At 39.2% G+C, this 19,386-nt stretch overlaps 1 protein-coding gene across 2 annotated transcripts in view; it reads right to left on the bottom strand.

Annotated features, from left to right (window-relative positions):
* Positions 1–19,386, bottom strand: part of STARD13 (StAR related lipid transfer domain containing 13) — a 289,969-nt gene that overhangs the window by 233,052 nt on the left and 37,531 nt on the right. For both annotated transcript variants that reach the window (XM_082278693.1, XM_082278692.1), the window contains exon 2: positions 9,846–10,758. In XM_082278693.1, coding sequence (XP_082134819.1) covers positions 9,846–10,601 — 756 coding nt within the window. In that variant the 5' untranslated portion in view covers positions 10,602–10,758. The remainder of the gene's footprint in view (positions 1–9,845; positions 10,759–19,386) is intronic.

Below are 19,386 nucleotides of genomic sequence, written 5' to 3' on the forward strand. Positions count from 1 at the left end.
AATACTGAAATGTCACCATTTTACTGGTTGAATAGAAACAACAAATGGTAGCTGCAAACCTTACAGTAGTTTATCTATGATATCACTAATTACTTTGCCACAAAGATTAGGTTAAAGCCAAACAAAGTTCCTCTGCACATACATTAAAAATGAGCTGTTAAATCTTTGACACTAAAACATCTATTCTAGACCTGATCTTTGAAACATTGGATTGATAGTCTAAATGGCAAAGAATTTCAGAATCCATAGAAAGCACACATAAAGAAAGCCCAGTAGTACAATAGAAAAAGACTGGTGAGATTTTGCTGAAGTTAATTTGTGGAAGAAAAAATATTTCAAATGCAGACATTGACTTCAATGTCCTGTCTGATTTATTTCAGGAGAACTCCAAGCTAATTCAGAGGAGATTTCCCTTCTCTGCACTGCAGAAGTCTTAGCTCTGAGATAATTCAAAACTAGGCAAGAGTTTTACAAGAGCATCAATTTGAACAAAAGCTTGGATAGAAAGAACAATCTGTTTCCATTTTTATTACAATTTGAAATACTCCGTACTTGGAGAGATTGTTAAGGAAAGGCTTGAGGCTGATGACACTTTCCTACAGAAAGCAACCACACAAGAATGTTATAAAATGAAATCTCAGATCCATCATCCTAAACTCTCTATGAAGTTCATGACATTTAAAATACATTTTTTATGTTCCTCCAAATTGGTTTCAGTCACATATCTCAGTGTTCACACAGATTTCTGGTTGTATGGTAGCTTGTCATGTGGCAATACCAAAATGGTCATAGGTCCCTGAGCATGTCAGGTCACGTCAGTTAGGGTCTCATGGCACTACCAAAGAAATATGTCTGTTACGATACCAAGCTAACATTATTTTATTCAAGTTTCATACAAAGAAGGACAGAGGGCTCCTAGCTGTATCCCTAGAGTCTTATGTTCATTAACTGGGCATGTGTTACCTAGGAAGAAGTTTCAAAAGCACCTAAATGCCTTGTAGGAAGTGCCACAATCTTTCAGTGGGACTTTTGTGTGTGAAGAAATTTGCAACTCATTTTTCTTACTCCATCTTGAGAATGTTTACATATTACAAAATAAAGTTTGCAAGGTTTTTGATTGAGTAATGTTCTGTTTCTTTCTGTTTTGTTTGGGTTTTTTTTTCTCTGCTGTACTGCAGTTCTATTGGCTGACTTGAAAAACATTACAAATCCTTGCTTGGCAGCCAAACGAGCTTTAAAATTCAACCCAACCTGTTCCCCTCATCTTTTGTGCAAGTTTCCGATCTCACAGGTTCTGCTTACTGCCCATACCACAATTTATCCAGTGTCTCCATTTGTTCGTTTAAGAACTATCTTAATTTCAATGATAAACAGATTAACAGATTCCTTCATGTTTCTTCTAGTCCCCTGCACCTAAAACTCAGTCTGTAATTCTCACAGGTGCCTGTTCCCATGCTCTGACAGAGGAATGCTGTTCATCACAGCCTTCACTTAGGGCATATTTTCTGTTGACTTTTTCTCTCCTTCTATAGAGATACATGAAACACTTGAATGGGCTCACATTGCACAGATTCCAGATATTTTCAGATACTTTTAAAGAAGAATCTTGATATACCTCTTCTATTTTATGGACTCAGTGCAACCATAAACACATAATCTTTTGTTATGTTTTCTGGCAAGAGCAATAATAATATTGGTCTTTCCTGAGGTGGCCTTATGATTCTAAAATATTCAAATACACAACAAATCAAGTAGTCAATATTTGAAAAAGCCATAACTCAAGTTACATGTAATGAATATTCTCCCCTTTAGTATAATACATCTATTGTGTTAACTATATAATCTTCTGAATATTCCAGATAATATTCTACAGATAAATAAAAACAATAACAATAAATATAAACAATAAACAATGCACTAATGCTCTTGAACACGCTAAAGCAGGAGTTCCCAAAATACTGGTTTTGGGGTGTTTTAATGTGTGCACATGGGGCCATGATGAGGCTGTGCAACAAAATTCGTTGGCAGTGTGGTATCTTTTCAGTAGGACAGCTATAAATTTCTACACATTAAACTGAACAGCCCAAGGGCTTCACACTGTTCAAGATAACTCAGTAATCTCACCTTCTATAATATATATATATGATATATATAAAATATGTATATAACCTAATTCAACACCAAGTACTTTGTAAATTTTCTAAAGGAGTTTGAAAGTCAAGATCAGTTGTCCTTTCGACTAATTATCCAATTTTCTTCATTACTTTATCCTGGAATTTTAATTTTCTCAGAATCTCACTATGTCAGTAATACATGCCATATACTACGTGTTTTTAAAGTGATGGCATTCTTCAAACTGCAGAAATATCAACTCCAATACAGCCCTCTGAAGTTTTTGAGTGTTAGTCACCCCCTCACATGGAGCTTTGTTCATTAGCTTTGCTTTTGATAAAGGACAGGTTACGTCCCCTCATATTACAACTTTTCCCTGGGAGGAAAGAGCCCAGACTGAAAGGGACTACTCAAAATAGTTTGTAGGATATATTCCACAAAACCCAGAGTGCATGCTTTCTCCAGCCTCAACCTAGCAGCCCCTGATGCCTGCTGAAGATGATCTTGTGATTTAAAATAGGTGTACCTGCTAATGGCAAGAAGTGTATCCTTTCTAGGGCCATATACCTTTTTATTTTTTAATTCTATATTAATTGACAATGAGTGATGCATGTTAATTAAAACATGCAAGCAGCATGCAAGTATGCTGAAGAGATAAAAGGCAGTAATTTTGATAGTATCTGCATGTTTTCCTACATGATTTCACTATACCAAATTTTTTCAGTATGATCTTTAAGCAAATCCTTAAATTACTATTCTTGTTATACCTTTACTGTTACTTTCCAAAATTCCTATAATTTCTCAGTAGAACCAGTTGTGTAGCTAATGTCCACAACAAGCAGGACACAACAAATGCCATATTGTAATGGGAATAATGAGGTGGGAGAAAAAAGTACTCAATACAAAATGCTGTATTCACCACTAGTCCTTCAAATTTGTGAAGCTAATAAAAAATTCTTTCTTTTAACTTAATAATCAAAGTCCCTAAGCCAGCATTTATCTGACTCTTAATAATAAAGAGCTGATTGTGATTATTTATTGACTGATAATAATGCATCATTGCCAAAGTAATCAGCAGTTCTCCAATCCCTTTTCCAAGCAGGCAGAAAACAAGCATAAACGTTAAAAACTTTACAAAGTTCTACTTACCATGTCCTTTTCTATCAGCTCTAGAGAATGTGTCATTGAAATACAGAGAGTGCAAATCTTACAGACACACAAAGGAAATTAGAATGTATAAAGCTCAGTGCATCACTCCTTTCTTAGACAAGCAATTTCCCATTTTCCTCCCCTTGACTTCATAGCCTGTTCTCCCTGGGTATTATTTCAGTGCTCAGCTCTCCTACCTGGGTAGACTTCCCATGTCTGCAGAAGATGACTAAATGGAGATAATAATAACGGTATTATTCCTCACGAAGAAGTCATCACAAGTTTGCAACCATTCTCCTCCTCTAGCTTTGGAGTCTCAGTTTCATAGGGTAAAATAAAGTACAAACTTCCAAAGTATGGGAGGAATGAGAGTAGGAATTTGTACTTCACTCTAATGTGTTCCTTTCTAGCTTTTGCTCTTGTACAACTGAATTAGAGAAGAAGGAACTATTGTGGGGCAATTTTCAGATAGCTTAAATTCCACCTAAGTCCCACTGCCTCATTAATGAAAACAGAAAAGTACCTCTCATAAAAGTGCTTCAGAGTGACTAAGCAAGGCACTGAGCAGGAATACAAGAGGCACAAGGACCTAGCAGAGTGTAAGCCATCCAAGTATAAGGCTAAGAAGCTTACTTTGGCAGGTCTCGTACCTCATCGCAGACTGCTGCTCTGTTTTGATAATTTCAATTGAATGAACTCAGTATAATCTGAATAAGGAAAATTCACGGGATCACAGAGTCATCAAGGTTGGAAGATACCTTCAAGATCATCTAGTCCAACCAGCAACCCAGCACCACCATAATCACCCCTAAACCATATCCTCAAGTGCCACATCCAGATGTCTCTTGAATGCTTCCAGAGATGGTGACTCCACTACCTCCCTGGGCATCTTATTCCAATGCCTAACCGTTCTTTAGGTGAATTTTTTTTTAATAATATCTAATCTGAACCTCTCCTGGCACAACTTAGGGTCATTTCCTCTTGTCCTTTCACTTGAGACATGTCAAAAGAGACTCACCCCCACCTGGCTACATCCTCCTTTCAGGCAGCTGTAGAGAGTAATGAAGTCTCCCCTGAGCTTCCTTTTCTCCAGACTAAACAACCCCAGCTCCATTAATTGCACCTCATCAGACTTGTGCTCCAGACCCTTCCCCAGCTCCGTTGCCCTTCTCTAGGCATGCTCCAGCCCCTCAATGTCCTTGTAATGAGGGGCCCAGAACTGAACACAGGATTCAAGGTGTGGCCTTACCAGTGCCGAGTACAGGGGGACAGTCACTGCCCTGGTCCTGCTGGCCACACTAGTGCTGGTACAGGCCAGGATGCCACTGGCCTTCTTGGCCACCTGAGCACACTGACAGGTCAAATTAATTCATTGTCAAAGACTTAAAACTTTCTGATTCCTTTCTCATAGGAAAAAATAGTATGATTACTTGATTAAAATGTTTACGAGTCACACAGAAGTATACATATATTTTAAGGAATGATAATTGACCTTAAGGACTATGGCTTTTGAATAAATTTTATGGTATTTATCTCCTCTATTTGGGACTGCAGCAACTGACAAGAGAAGACTGACTGATGTCATCTACCTAGATTTCTGTATGGCCTTTGACACAGTTCCCCATGACATCCTTATCTCCAAAGTGGAGGCAAATGGATTTGAAGGGCTGGACTATTTGGTTGATAAGGAATTGGCTGGCTAGACACAGCCAGAGAATTCTGGTCAATGGCTCTGTGTCCAGGTGGAGGTCACTGACAAGTGGTGTCCCTCAGGGCTCTGTCCTGGGACCTGTGCTCTTCAATATCTTCATCATTGACATTGACAGAGAGATCGAGTGCACCCTCAGCGAGTTTTTGGATGACACAAAGCTGAGTAGTGCAGTTGACACACCAGAAGGACGGGATGCCATCTGTGGGGACATGGAGAAACCTCAGAAGTGGGCCTACAAGAACCTCATGAGGTTCAACAAGTCCAGGTGCAAGGGGCTGCACCTGCATCAGGGCAATCCCAGACATGAGCACAGACTGGGAGAGGAGCTTATTGAGAGCAGCCCTGCAGAGAAGAACTCGGGGGTTCTCATGGATGAAAAGTAGGACATGAGCCAGCAATGTGCCCCCACAGCCCAGAAAGCCAACTGCATCCTAGGCTGCATCAAGCAGACAAAATGAGGGACAGATGCTATGGAAACTTCCATATTGCATTTCTGCAAATTATTCCAGCCTAAATCTTGTGATTTAATCTGATACAATGATTATCGAACTTTTCATTTGGCAGTGATTGTGTAATGAGGATAAAATTTATCTAACTGTAGTACAAGGATGGAACAAGGAAATTAGTGAAAATAAGTGAATAATCAACGAAAGAGAAACTGATCATCCAGGTTTTTTGCTAGTAAATGACTGTTTTCTGAAATAATTTCCAGAGTTCAGTTGCCTTAACTTTAAATGTCAAAAACAATGGAGCTTTCACAAACCTGCTTTAGAACACTACAGTTTTACTTGAAGATTTACTGATGGTGAAAGGTGATGGCCCAGCTCCCCTGCTAACACAACACAGAGCTACACACAGAAGCTGTCTGTGACATTTTACTGGCCACTCCCATATCTGTGCAGCCTCCTCCAAAAGTCTTTGAACTTAAGTCTGAAGGCCAAATCCTGACAAAGATATTCATTGTGAACACTACCTTAATTAGCAAATTATCTGTTTCGGTCATCTTGTCTCTCCTGGGGAGTGGCATCTCACTCTTTGTTTGACCCGACTGAACAAGGTTAACATTCAATGCAAATATAAGTCCATCATTATGGTCCTTTAAACAAACAAGCAGGTTTGGTGTAGGTCTTCCTAAATGTGTTGAAAGAGGCATGATGTAAATATGTGTGCAGACAAAGAGGCTGCAGAGAGGCTGCTGGAGTACCTAGCACGTAATAATGGCTACTCTACACTTTCCTTTCCAGCACATGGCCTTGCTGACTTACCCCCTTGTCTCTCAAGGGAGAGAGAAACAACAGAGGAAGTTGTGACAACTCAGTTAGGTGCCCGAAGTAATGCCAACAGCAACAGAAACCGTTTTGGCTGTTCCAGTTGCTAATATGGGCTTCTCAAAGAAACTATCTGAAATTGCCCCAGAAGGATTTTCAGTTTGCTGCCCTGCTGGTAGGACTCTGCTTGTCTCTTTGCAGCAGCCAACACTATCAGCAGGATTTCTATACAATTCCCGAGGTGAGGGAAGATCCATGACAATTCACACTGTCAAGGGTATGATTTCATAATACTTTCTTATTGTCTAATATCTCTCAAATATCTTCAATTTTTTGCTTGCCTGAAATGCTACTCCTGAAAGTAACACATACTGTTTTCAGACTACGTAAAGATAGGATAAGCTTACAGATGGAAAGTTGAATAGTAGTTCCTGGTTCAATATGGTCATCAGCTGTGTCCTGCTCAGTATGGTTTGAAGAAATGACAGTCTGGAAAAATGTTATGTTTCAGAAGCTATTCTCAATAATTTATTGCCCCTGCACACAGAGATGGCTGCATGCACAAACACTGTATCAAGTTTGATATGAAGACTTGAAGTTAAACAAGGAAAAATGGCTGAAGGTGCCACTTCAGATCTGTAAAAGAATCTCTGGACAGAATTAACCAAATAATCATAGAATTATTTAGGTTGGAAAGAACCTTTAAGAACATTTAGTCCAACCATTAGCCTAAGTATTTGGGCAGAACTATGTTTGGGCATTAAATGTACTGCTGATTGCAGACTCCTGACAAAGAAAAACAGATTGCCAAATTTAGATTTTTGAGAAGGCACAGGAAATATATGTGGAACTGCTGTAAGGGTGGAAACTCGGGGACCATGCTGAATTCGTAAGTTGAACAGAAGTATCATTTATCTTGTACCACTCAGAAGAGGCAGAAGCTGTATGCCTTTGGAAAAAAAAGAAAGGTTTTCTTAAAGGGCACCATTATATGAATTGTTTTCAGCAGTTTCTTCCACTTGACATAGAGTTGGCAGCATACACAAGTTGAATTTTTTCCATTTTCCCTCTACTTGTTTACTGTTCAATGCACTTGAAGATTTGTGTCTGCTTGTTAATTAGAATGAAACAAGAAGTTCAACAGTTGCCACCTAAATGCACGTAACTGTTATTTAAAAGGAGATTGGGACACTGACTCTGCTTGTGGTGACTGCCTGAAAGGGACAGCACTTCCATCTTGGAGAAGGTGACAGCCTTTCCTCCTTTCTAGACCTAAAATAGGAGGTTTGCAGTCAGTAACAAGTACATCTGGCTAGGAATGCCCCTGCGGGGTAGATGTTAAACACAATTCACTGTGAACTCCAGTAGCAAGGATTTAGCCAGGATCTGGTGCAGGGGTGTTGTGTGTGATAGTCTGTATGTGTATGGCTGAAGTAATCTGTTTATTATATGATTTTTAAGTTTAAGGTTTAGCAGTAACAGTTGCTCTTGTCGGGATTTTTACCCCATGCTGTCTTTATGTATTTAATTTCTTTCCACTAGAAAGACATTTCTTCCCAACACCATTTCTAAACAATAGAAATAAGTAACTTGACAATGACATACATTTGCTTCAACCAGAGTCATGGGGGGAGTTTTTAGTCTGAATAGTAATGCATGACTGCTGCTAAAATTTGAGAGACAAGATAATCTTAATTTTTTTAAGTTTTTTTTTTTTTTTAAATTCTTGGAGGCTTTCCTAGAATGACACATACTTATTTACATAGAAAAAAATCAAAACCAGTACTACATCATTGCTTCCAGTTTTTGAAATGTTTTGACATATTTACTGGGATTTACTAGGTAATTTCACATGCTTGTCTGGCAATTTATAATCCATTATTTTGCACTACAAGCTGCATCCTTGAGCTTATTTTATAGCATAGACATAAAGTAAACTAAATGACAACATCTCCTGGCCTCTCCCTTTTATCTATGGGAATGACCTTCAGTAAAGAGAATTCAAAGGGTATTGTGCATCCATTTTGAGATATACTATTTTCATTAATGTGAACGTTTCTGAGTAAATGAGGAAGTTAAGACTTGGCTTAGGTTAGAATAACAATGCAATTACTTGGTAAACTACGTGTCATGAGAATCTCTCAGGGTCAGTTGCATCAAAAGCTTCACCGTTTGGGAACAATCTTTGGGCCTTGGTCTTCTAATATTATCTGCTGAGAAAAATTTCTAGAAATCTGACTTATTTCTTCGTGTGCTTATGGGTTTCTGCAGTAAAGTTGGAATATGTATGAAATACAGCACAAAACTCCCACTCAGATAGGGAGGGCAGAATTAGTCACCCCAAACTGGAGGTAGATTAGGACTAAAGGAGAGAAGCAATTAAGTATTGTACACCATAGTTTTGACGTAAATACAGACATTATAGTCCAAATTCTACTTCATTTAATCAGAAATCAATGAAGCAGCTCTGTGTTCTCTACATAGAAGTAAAAGGAAAACTGCAGGCAGAGTAAAATGAAACACACTGGGTAAAAGACTAGGACTACAGCCTGGTTTTCAAGGCACAGAGCAGATTTACATGGAAAATAACTTTTTTTAAAAGCTGGAGGAAGGAGAAGAGAGAGGAAGGAAAGGTATGCCTGACCTGCAGGTTAAGATCAATTTGTTCTGCAAGGTCAGGAACACTGGAATTCTAAGGGTTTGGTTTTGCCCGCTATTTGGAGTCACTTCATATTTTTGTACTAGAACTGGACTTCTCCAATCATAAACATGTTTAGCTCCAGTCATTTGGTTTGTCACCAGCTGGGGACAAGGGGGAAACCATGCTTATTCTCCAGACTAGTGACAATTCAACTGGGAGGCTTCTGTTCCTCCAGTTCCAATAAACAAAGTTAATTTACTCTACCTTTTTTTTTTTTTTTTTTCTGGAAAGGTTATATATAGCTGGATGATTTTTTTTACACAGGGTTTTTAATTTTGTCCTGAATATTCTGTTTTCATTTTGGCCTCTGGTCTATAGAGCATCATGATGTATAACAGTACAGATACAAAAAAACCCAGAAAACCCAACCAAAAAAAATATTATATACCAGTTTTTAACTTGTTCTCCGCATTGTTTTAATGAAATAATAGTACAGAAAACAGTTATTAAGTGGAAACAGTGCTGTGGGTTAAGTGGCTCAGTGCTACAGTGTCACCACACTAAAAGCCTATTTTTCAGCATGAAGAAATATATTCTGCTCCAAGACTAAATGTGAGTTCTATCCCTTTGGAACAGTCCTCAGACTGTATGCTGTATATGGCATGATACATGATCTTGTAGGAATGTAGGAAATGGAGCCAATGCTCCCATTATTAAAAAAAAAAAAAAAAGTAAAACAAAAAACCAAAGTTTAAAGTTCAGGCTAATAGAAGTGTGGTCAATCTGAAGTAAGATTTGTCTAGTGAAAAAATCTAGAATACTTTTACTATAGGTTTAGGTTCTTAATTTTGTAGTTCATTATCACCCTATAACAATTTACACAACTCCTTTTTCTCCTGTAACCAACCTTGAATGACAGCACTTATTTAAAACACACTTGAAACTAAAGAGTAGCTTGTATTACCTCCAGCTCCAGGTGTTTTTCTTCCTTGTCATGGTCCTTCAATGGCTTTTCAGAATGATTATTGCAGTCTTCTAAATGACAGATGTGCTGATATTTAGTAACTTCATGTTTAGCTTGCTTTCTTTGAGAAACATTCCTTCTCTGAAGACCTTTGAAAAATGCCTCATACAGTGGCAGTTCTGTAAATGTATCATCATCACCTCTGTTATCTGCTTCTTCCTCTTCAGGACAAAAATCATCTGCTTCTCCTGCCTCGCAAATATGGAGCTTAGTGTCAGCTTCATGTGATAAAAATTCAAAATCAGAAAATGTGATAGCACTTGATTTGTGTTTTATGACTCTGATCTCATGATTTGCTGCTGGTTTCTTGTCTGAATTTTTTCCTGTAAGGACTGGCCACTCTGTGTGCATGGGAAGGTTTAAAGGATCTTCCTTTGGCGTGTGCCTTGTAGAACAGGATAATTCTTCACAAAGGTGCTTTGTCTCAGGCTGGTTGGTGGCACTGGCACACCCTGCAGCCATGCCAAGTTGTAAGGATGTCTCATTGTGGTCCAATAAGGATGACAGAGACAGCAAGCTCGGCTCAGGTTCCAGTAACACATTCTCAAATTCATATGGGCTTGCCTGATTTTCTATTTTGCTTTGGTATTCTTCATACTTTGCTTCCTTTGTAGTCCCCACGCACTTGGCAGGTGTAAGATAAGGTGAGCCCTGTTCTTCTTCATGGATGTTAGTTTCCATTCCAATGGGTTTCATCCATCAGAGATCAAAATTACTTCATTCTTGCTTTTCTTAAGAAACATAAATCTGCAAATGTAGCCAGGAAATATATTCTTAGTTTTCCAAAACCATGATCACACAGTCATTACTAATGCCTGAATTCTCATATAAACCATCTGAATCCTCTCAGATCCTGAAAAAAAAAAAAAAAAAAATTAATGCCAACATGCTTGCAATGGAGTGCATCAGCAAAAGTAATCCGGAAACATGAAGTGTCCATATCAAATTTACTTCAGATTTACTTATCCCTCTTGAAAAATGTTTCATCTATGCAGATTAAATGAACTTAAAACATGAGAATCTTGACTTGTTTTGCTTAGAGACTGGGAAAGAAATGGCAAATGCAGAAATGTTTTTTAGTTAATGACTAAGTTGATTATTGACACAGTGGTTCAGAATAATTTAAAGTGATGTTAGATATATGCTTGTTATCCAAACATGCCTCTGTTCACTGTGTTTTCATTATCTGTTAAATCACTGACAACTTTTACACTGCTCTGATAAAGCTACTAAAACGCCAAAGGGAAGACTAAGGAACAAAACATAGGGAAATGTCATAGGGAAAATTGACAGAAAAGAAGGTGTCAGTACAGGTATGATTTTGTATATCTTGAATTCAGTGAATTGCCAATGCAGTGCAGCACCTGTCCATTTCCAATAGATTTGAAAAGCAAAAGGAGGAGGCTAAAAATAACAGAGAGCTTCAGTACTACATTGGAGTTGGCCCTGTCTGCTTTAAAAGTCTTAAATGTCCATGCTCACATCTACACAGTACACCTCCAATGCACTGGGAGAAGGGAGCAGCTGAAGAACTGATACTGCATCACTGAATAGCTTACATTCACCCATACATGTCATTTACTTCTTGTGACAGATTGAATATTGATAGTATTTATTTTAATGATTGTTTCAGTACTCCATCTGTGAGAGAGCAAAGCAGAACAGAAGCTTTTCAAAATAAAAAGAGAAGCTTAAGCCTTTGATGTATGTGGCAAACCTGTCAGTGATGAGGAAGACATGTCAGAAGGCAGCACTGTTACTGTCAAAGTGGGAAGAAAGCAAAGTTAGATGCTGGCATGTGATGTGCCTGTCACTGCATGTGCCATAGACTGAGCAGTGCACACCAGCTAAGCATATTTTACTGCTGGTTAGTGTATCTTTTACCGCTACAGGCATGCATTTGGTAATAGAAGGAATACTGTTACACATCCAGAAAATCTGGATTTATTGTATTACCTTTTGTCATTTGAACTGCAGCTGTAATAGATGTGAGCATGCAGGTACACACTGTTTATGCAGACCTCCTCTCAGCTATTGATAGCTATTTAAATGTCAGACATTATTGTAAACTGTCTAACCTCCTGCTGGAGTCAGTGGAGAGAGAAAAATGCTTCCAGAAGGTAAATGTTCTCACTTATCTTGTTTATCTATTTTGATGTGGGATGAGTCTCTGTCCTGTCTTGACTGCCTAATACAAAACTAAGGATAATGTTTAGACAAAAAGCTTACACCAGTTATTCTGCCTTCAGAGGGACAAATAAAGTCAAGAAAAATCTCAGCCCCTCTCTGTGGTACACAACAATCATAGATTGCATTGTCTATTCGTGAATGAGAAAGCTACTTCTAAGCCCTCCTTTTCTCAGGTGCTTCAGGTTAGTCATCTACATAGAATTGACTTCACTTCCAGAGGTGCTGAACACCCTTGGTTCTTGCTTAACAGTGGGAGAACTAATTGAGCACAATGTCTTTGAAAAAAACCCCACATTCCCAGCTTTAGATGGAACAATTGGAATAACTAACATTTCACACAAGATCTTGTACATTGTGGGCACAGTGAAAAAGCTTCCTGACATTTCAGGTGATTATTGTCTCTGCTTCACTATGAGCCATCACTGTTGCTTCTGAGTCCTGGACACCCAGCACCCTGGAAGAAGGCATGCTGCCAGCACCCATGTTCCCACCACACAAAACCAGCTGTAAGCCAAAAAGATCTGCCTAATGTAGTAGACTGCCCTAAGGGCAGCAAAAGAACTTTGGCCTGCCTGGCTGCCCACATCAGGTGAGAGGGTTGGTTGTGTCCACCAGCCACCAGCTGCTGGTGGCTGTCCCGTTCTTCATCTTATGGTAGTTCCAGAAGAAGTAGCAGTGCTCAGGTCTCCAGGTCTCCTCCAGGGATTCTCTTTCCCCGTCTTCACCCCTGTTGCAGTGCTAAGTTTGGTTTAACAAGCTGCAGCTTTCCCAGAGAGCACAGCAGGGCTGCTTAGGGCAGGGCAGCCATTCTGTCCTCCCGTAGTCCTTTTCGGATGGCCCCGCAATTTTGCTCCAGCCAGCTGTCAGCTCAGCAACACAGTGAACAGCAAAGCAGGCGAGAAGGGTCCCTCCATGAGTGCTTCAGAGGACCTTTAATATAGCACCACACGCCAGCGATCCCCAGAGGCAAAGAGACCTCGTGATCCCGGCGCAGGTGGATTTTCTCAGGGGCTCAGGGGCGATACATGGGCAGGGTTGGGGTACAGGAACCAATAGGGAGATCCCAAAGGAGTGGCGAGGGCTAGGGGCAGGGGAAAGCGGAGGGGAAATACGGGATCAGAAAGGCAGTGGGTAAACAGATCACCACACGCCGCTTCTTATTGTCTTATTTTCTTCCCATCCTTGTCCCATTCCCTGGACTCTCTTTAGTTTTGGTAATGCTGCCAAGCAGGATCTGCTGTGATGACATCTGTGGAAATACACCTTTGTGCTCATAGTAATATTTTTGCTGTAATAAGCCCAACACTTAGCAAAAAATTCTCCAGAAGCAGTTACAGAAATTCACAGGATCACAGGATGGGTCGGATTGGAGGGGATCACAGGGGGTCATCTGGTCCAGCCTCCCTGCTCAAGCAGGGCCATCCTGGAGCGCATGGCACAGGATTGTGTGCAGACGCTTCTTGAATATCTCTGGTGAGGGAGATTCCACAACCTCTCTGGGCAATCTGTTCTAGTCACTTGCACAATAAAGAAGTTCTTCGTCATATTTAGGTGGAACTTCCTGTGCATCAGTTTCTGCCCTGTACATCAAATTCTGCAGTAGGCATGCATGGGCTAAGTGAATTATGTGGTTTTTATTTCTATTATTTTTAGGATGATGCTTTAGACTCCCAAACATGAATTATCATCCAAAATATTGTATTTTTCATTATCTCTCTATAGAACTCTATATTACTAACATTTAAAACCAATACCCAACTTCTCTTAAAACTTTACTAAGTTACTTCTCTCAAATGAGTTTTGGTTTTTACAGGATATGATGTAAAGCTGTAATTTTTACAGTTTAATTGCAAAAATCATGAAAGAGTTTTTCTGTTTACTAGATTTGCTTATTCTTTTGTACTGTTTGTTTTTCCTGGGATGAGACTGGAACAAATCAAGTGTGCAAAAGCAGGCTGGTTTTGCACAAGTATGGCAAGAAATCTCTTAGGAGGAAGTGGTGAGAAGAGGTCAGTTTACCCTTGTTCATCCTGTGCAACATATCTCTTTACTCAACCTAGCAGTGACTAGAAAAAAACCCACGCTTTTATGTATAATATTAAATTCCATATTTATAAAGAGTTACACATAGACGTTTCTAGCTCCTAAAAATGGAGCATTCTTGGCAAAGCAGAGAATTTAGAAATCTTGCCCACAGCAAAATTTGTGACTCAGAGTGCTCTGAACATTCAAGAGCTAAATCTGTACTTGTCGCAAAAGGTCTCTAAGACAGTCCTGCAAAATAATGTCATTCTCACCACAGTGATGAATGTATGCACACACAAGTTCTGAAAACTAATAATCTTTCTGGAAAAGGTCTTCAAGGCTTTATAAATAGGGAGATTACTTTCGTATGCATATGTAATTCTAAATATATACTGTAGCTTTAGCTCTACTGGTAGAAGCCAGTGTAGGTAAGGAAGTGGAATAATGAAAGTATATGTATGGTTTTCAAATAAAAAGGGAATGCAGGACTACCACAGGTAACTGTCCAACCAGAACTGACTCCAAGCGGCATTTGTAAGAGAAAGGAAATTTAAAAGCAACACTCATAGCAACAGGATTTTTTTTTGTTAAATGTGAAATGCATATCTGAGTGTAGCAACTTCAGATGTTTACATGTGAGTTTAAAACTTACAAATAGAATGTTATTTATTAATGAAAACTCTTTACCAATCAGCAGTAAATTAATACAGATTTGTGATCTAGCTAGTGTGTATACAAAGTGTGTACGTGAAGCCTCACAGACCAACTTCTGTGTATCATGCTCTACTGGCTTGATTCCCCTTTGCCGGAACTCAAGTTATTTTGATTTATTTCATAGGGTTACTCTAACAGCAAGTCACTAAAACAGTTTTTCAAACATGGCTTAAATTAGTGCATTTCAATACCCATTATGTGTTTTGGTGTTGTAGAGCATGTGAATATGTGTAACTTTTTCAGTTTAAATTCTATTTAAATCTGAATTGACACAGTAAACTGGCAAATCAAGTCCTGATCTTGGTTGAAACAGTACACCACTCATCTAAAATAAAAAGTTTCTACCTCTCAGGCTCTAGTGCCTTTTTTTTCCCTTTCACAATTACTTTGCTTAGTATTTTCTATTGACTTATACAATCTTCCTCTGAAAAATTAAGCAAACAAGACAAGAGAATGTGAGATACATAGACTAAGAGAAAATGACGAGATTAGGATTTTTTCCTGATGACAATTTTACCTGTTTTGCAAGGTAACCTCATATTTTTCAATTCAGTTAATTTCCATAAGCGTAACAACAGGAACTGCATGAGTAGCCAAAAGATCCTCCAAGCATTGGGGCAGAACAGAAAAAGAAGTGAGCAGATCCTTAACAAAAGACATTTCAGCTTCCTTGGTGCACAAGAACTCTGTCAACAGAAGTGTATGTGAGAATCCCTGAGGCTAAAACAGCCTTCTGCAAGCATTGGCCAAATTATTCATAGAAAAAGACAGAAAAAAAAGGAGAGGGAAGGAAAAAAATAAAAAGAGAAAGTAAGAGCTTGCTTCATAGGAACACCAGGCACTTCTAAAAATACAGCATGACCTCATTCTTCACATTATGCCAGACCTTAATATTGTGCTTTGCTTTATCACCTGGAGCACCTGGAGTCAGGTTCCCACTGCTTGAGTCTGGATGCTGTCAGATTTTGAAAAGGTAGGCAGTGAAATGCCTTTTGATGTAGTATAAAGCCAGTGTAAAGGAGTACCAAAATTAGCTTTCCATGTCACTTGCAAATTCTAATTATTTTTTGCCTATGTTTCGTCAAGACCTATATTTGCTGCCAAAGCTTTACAAGTCTTCCCTTTTATATATATTAATAGAATCATAGCTTGCAGACAGACTTCTGCATATACTGCAAAATGTAGCTGTAGAGCAAGTTACTGGACACCTGAGTTTCTGAGTGTGATTAAAAGTCAGTTATCTGAAAATCTAGCCTGGAAAGGAGAAGGATGTATTGTCACTGGAAATATGGGGTGAGAAGTCTCTGGGTTATAGTTCAATTTTGGAAGTGTTTTTCTATATTGCTTTTGATTAGAGCAAACAGCAAAAATGGAAAAGCTACAATGCCCTTCTACTTGTGTAATGGATGTAGTCATGTACTCAGGCTTGTAGCTGTAGATTACGTTTTCCACCTTGAGATATCCAGGCACAGATACTTGGCACAGATGCTGCCACATCTACGTCCATCCTGACTCATTTCAGTGAGTGAAGGAGGTGGCACTGAGATGCTGGTTTCTCTTATACCTCATGCTTCTGATTGCCTTCACTGAAGTTGAGCAGTATTTTATTCAGCAAAGAATTTGGCATAGTTATGAATGAGTCAGTCAGCAGATGAAGCCACATCTTGAGGCAACCATTTTTCAGGAATTACTTCATAGGACAGTATTATTCCAGGACAGCTGCTCTACCAGGTCTGTCTACCACCAGCTTTGCCATCACCGCCCCCACCTCCACTGTGTCAGAAGCTCATTCTCTTTGCCAAGGGAAGTAAAATATCTTCTCAAATGCAATAAACTACAGTGATAAAGAGACACTTGATTAATTTAATAGTGCTTACATTCATTTTTGTCTTAGATGCAACTGTTGGTGGCAGATGTACTGTTTTCCAAGCTCCCTTTTAACAATGTCAGCAATTATTTACAGCTGGACCTATTTGCAGTATATAGGAGGAAATACTGCTATGAGAGGAATCATTGACACATTTTGTGCTATTAGCTGAGCCTGAGGCTGAGTTTAATCCAGCTGAGGCACTAACATCCTGTCAGTGTGCTGACTCAATTGTATTTCTGCCTAAACCAGCATTTTCAAAGGCACTGTCATTGTCACCTTACACCATGTGGTAGTTGCAAATAAGGTGAGAAAATACCCTCTACAATACAATTATTGCCCTTCCTAAGACCCTAGATCCATGGGCAATGTTTAGTTCTAGTTAGTTTACATGAAGTGGGCCTTGATTTTGCAAATCTTTATGCTCTGTGCAGCCCATGAATAGCATGGTTACAATGCTGAGCAAAACCAAATGGCAGGAATATGTGATCAGCAGTATAGTATCTTCAAAGAACGAGGTCTGTCTTTCTTTCTGCCAATAGGCATCTTTTACCATTGCCTTCAATGTGTTGCTTTTGTATTCCCTGTTCTGCCTCACAGTACCTTGTCTTACATGTATAAAGTGTACCGTCAATCTCCTGATAAGGTACTGGCTTAACCTGATAAGGTTGTTTGACTACATGCTTTTAGAAGGTGATTTTCAGTGATTTAAGATTACACTCTGAATTACTCGAGAAATTAAACCTGATGTAAAGATGTTGCCCTAGAATACTTTGGCTTTGTTTTTATATGGGCAGTGCAATCAATGTGGAACAGGAGAGCAGCCAGCCATACATAGACACTGTTCACAAACACAAGCTCCAAAATGAACCAACACCTCATAAATATTTTGAAAATAACACTGGATAAACCACATAGGAAAAAAAGTCTGTGTTCCTTCAGCTGATGATCTTTACATTGGTAAGATCCCACGTCTTTATCTAAGCTGCCAGTCCACACCAAAGTCAGGAAACAGCCTTTCTGCAAGCAAAGACACAGAGGTATGAGCTGCTTCTCCTTCCAGTTTAAATACTACCACTGTTCCTTCTGCCTGTAAAATGAAATTATGTATGTTATGTATGGGATGCTCAATGGACTGTTTGGAAATTAATCTTCATTTTGCACAAGTGGAAAGAAGCTGGAAGGACCAATTTTTTTTCATATTGGAGGATGTCTAGGATAACATAAAGGTAGTTCTATTCATACCTTTTTTTTTTAAGCTCCTGAAAAAGAAATGACCTAAGACAACCACTTCTCACTCTACAAGTTAGGTAAATAACAGGCAGCTTGGTTTTGGGGTTTTTTTTGTGTTTAGCTCTTCTCTATTCAGAATTGTTTATCAGCAAAAAATTCTCCTTCACAACAGCCTGCAAGTGTCTTCCAAAATTACACATATCCCTCTGAGAAATCCCTGCTGAACCTGTGACACCCGCTAGCAGCCAAAAGCAGTTATTTTGGCATTTCACAGGGGCAGATGCTGGTATGGTCTGTTTTTGCATGGTTCATAACTCCTTAAAATGAAAGAAATTAAGTTCTTTAAATTTATTTCCCTCTCTGAAAAATATATCACTGTCTTGGGTGCCTTCATGAGAAAGTATCAGTTTAGATTACTTTAGATCACTTTAACCATTATTTTCCACAACCTGCATATAAGGAATTGGATGGTTGCATCTACCATGACCACATAGTCAGCAGAAGAGTTGTAAGCTGGAATCCAAATTTCTTTGTCACTAAAGCTTTTTCTTAATCACATCATATCTTCCATCCATAAAAAATGTTTTATTTACTAATTGTCATGATTGAATTTACACAAAGAACATAGGAGACTGAGGCTTCATCAGGCATCATGACTGAAGATCAGCACTTGTTTTAATAGGATGAACTCTTCTTGCTTATACTGTTTATAGAAGAGAGTTGCATTTCTTTAGATATGTGTGCCCTTTTCCCCCTGAACTGGGTTCTCTTAAACAGGGATAAACAAATAATCTTCAGTAAACCCCTACACCCCTCCAAGCTCCTGATTTTCCCATAGTCTATTAAATTCCCCCAACAGCTCCAACACCCTTCAGTAACTCTTATGTGCAGTGCTTCTGCTTCAAGCTTCCTTTACACAAACAAGTTAAATTTCAAGTCCTGGTCCTGATCTTCAAAGTAATGTCGATGCCTTGACTCTTGTTCCAGCACCCTCTGTCCTTGCCACCTGTGGCCATGGCAAACACAGGGGTGAAAGCCTGGCACAGGGAGAGAGATGCCCCAGCCGCCACCAGGAGCAACTACACTCATTCCAGGCAAAACCACATAAAAATACATCTCTCTTGCTGCTTTCTGAGCAAAGTACAGAGAGAAAAATAACTCACAGGACACTGGTGTTTGGGATAAGAACTGCCTCAGCTGGTCTGAAACCAGTCAGTCTGGAGGGTGGGAAGCAGCCAAACCCCTGTAGCTTCTGAACCCTGCCCAGGTTCATTAATCCTGTTTACAAGACCTGATTGTTTCTGATACCTAGGCCAGCTGGCTGAATACCTGAAGGAAAAATAGGGGAAAATTCAGCTGCCTAAACCTAGGCTTCTAATGCCCTTTGAGACATGTTAAACTAGCCCACTTGGCCTTCAGCTGCCAGCTCAGACAGGTGCAAATCTCCTCCAA

The sequence above is a fragment of the Coloeus monedula genome, assembly GCF_965178545.1.
Source record: "Coloeus monedula genome assembly, chromosome: 3".
NCBI classification, from domain to species: Eukaryota; Metazoa; Chordata; class Aves; order Passeriformes; family Corvidae; genus Coloeus; species Coloeus monedula.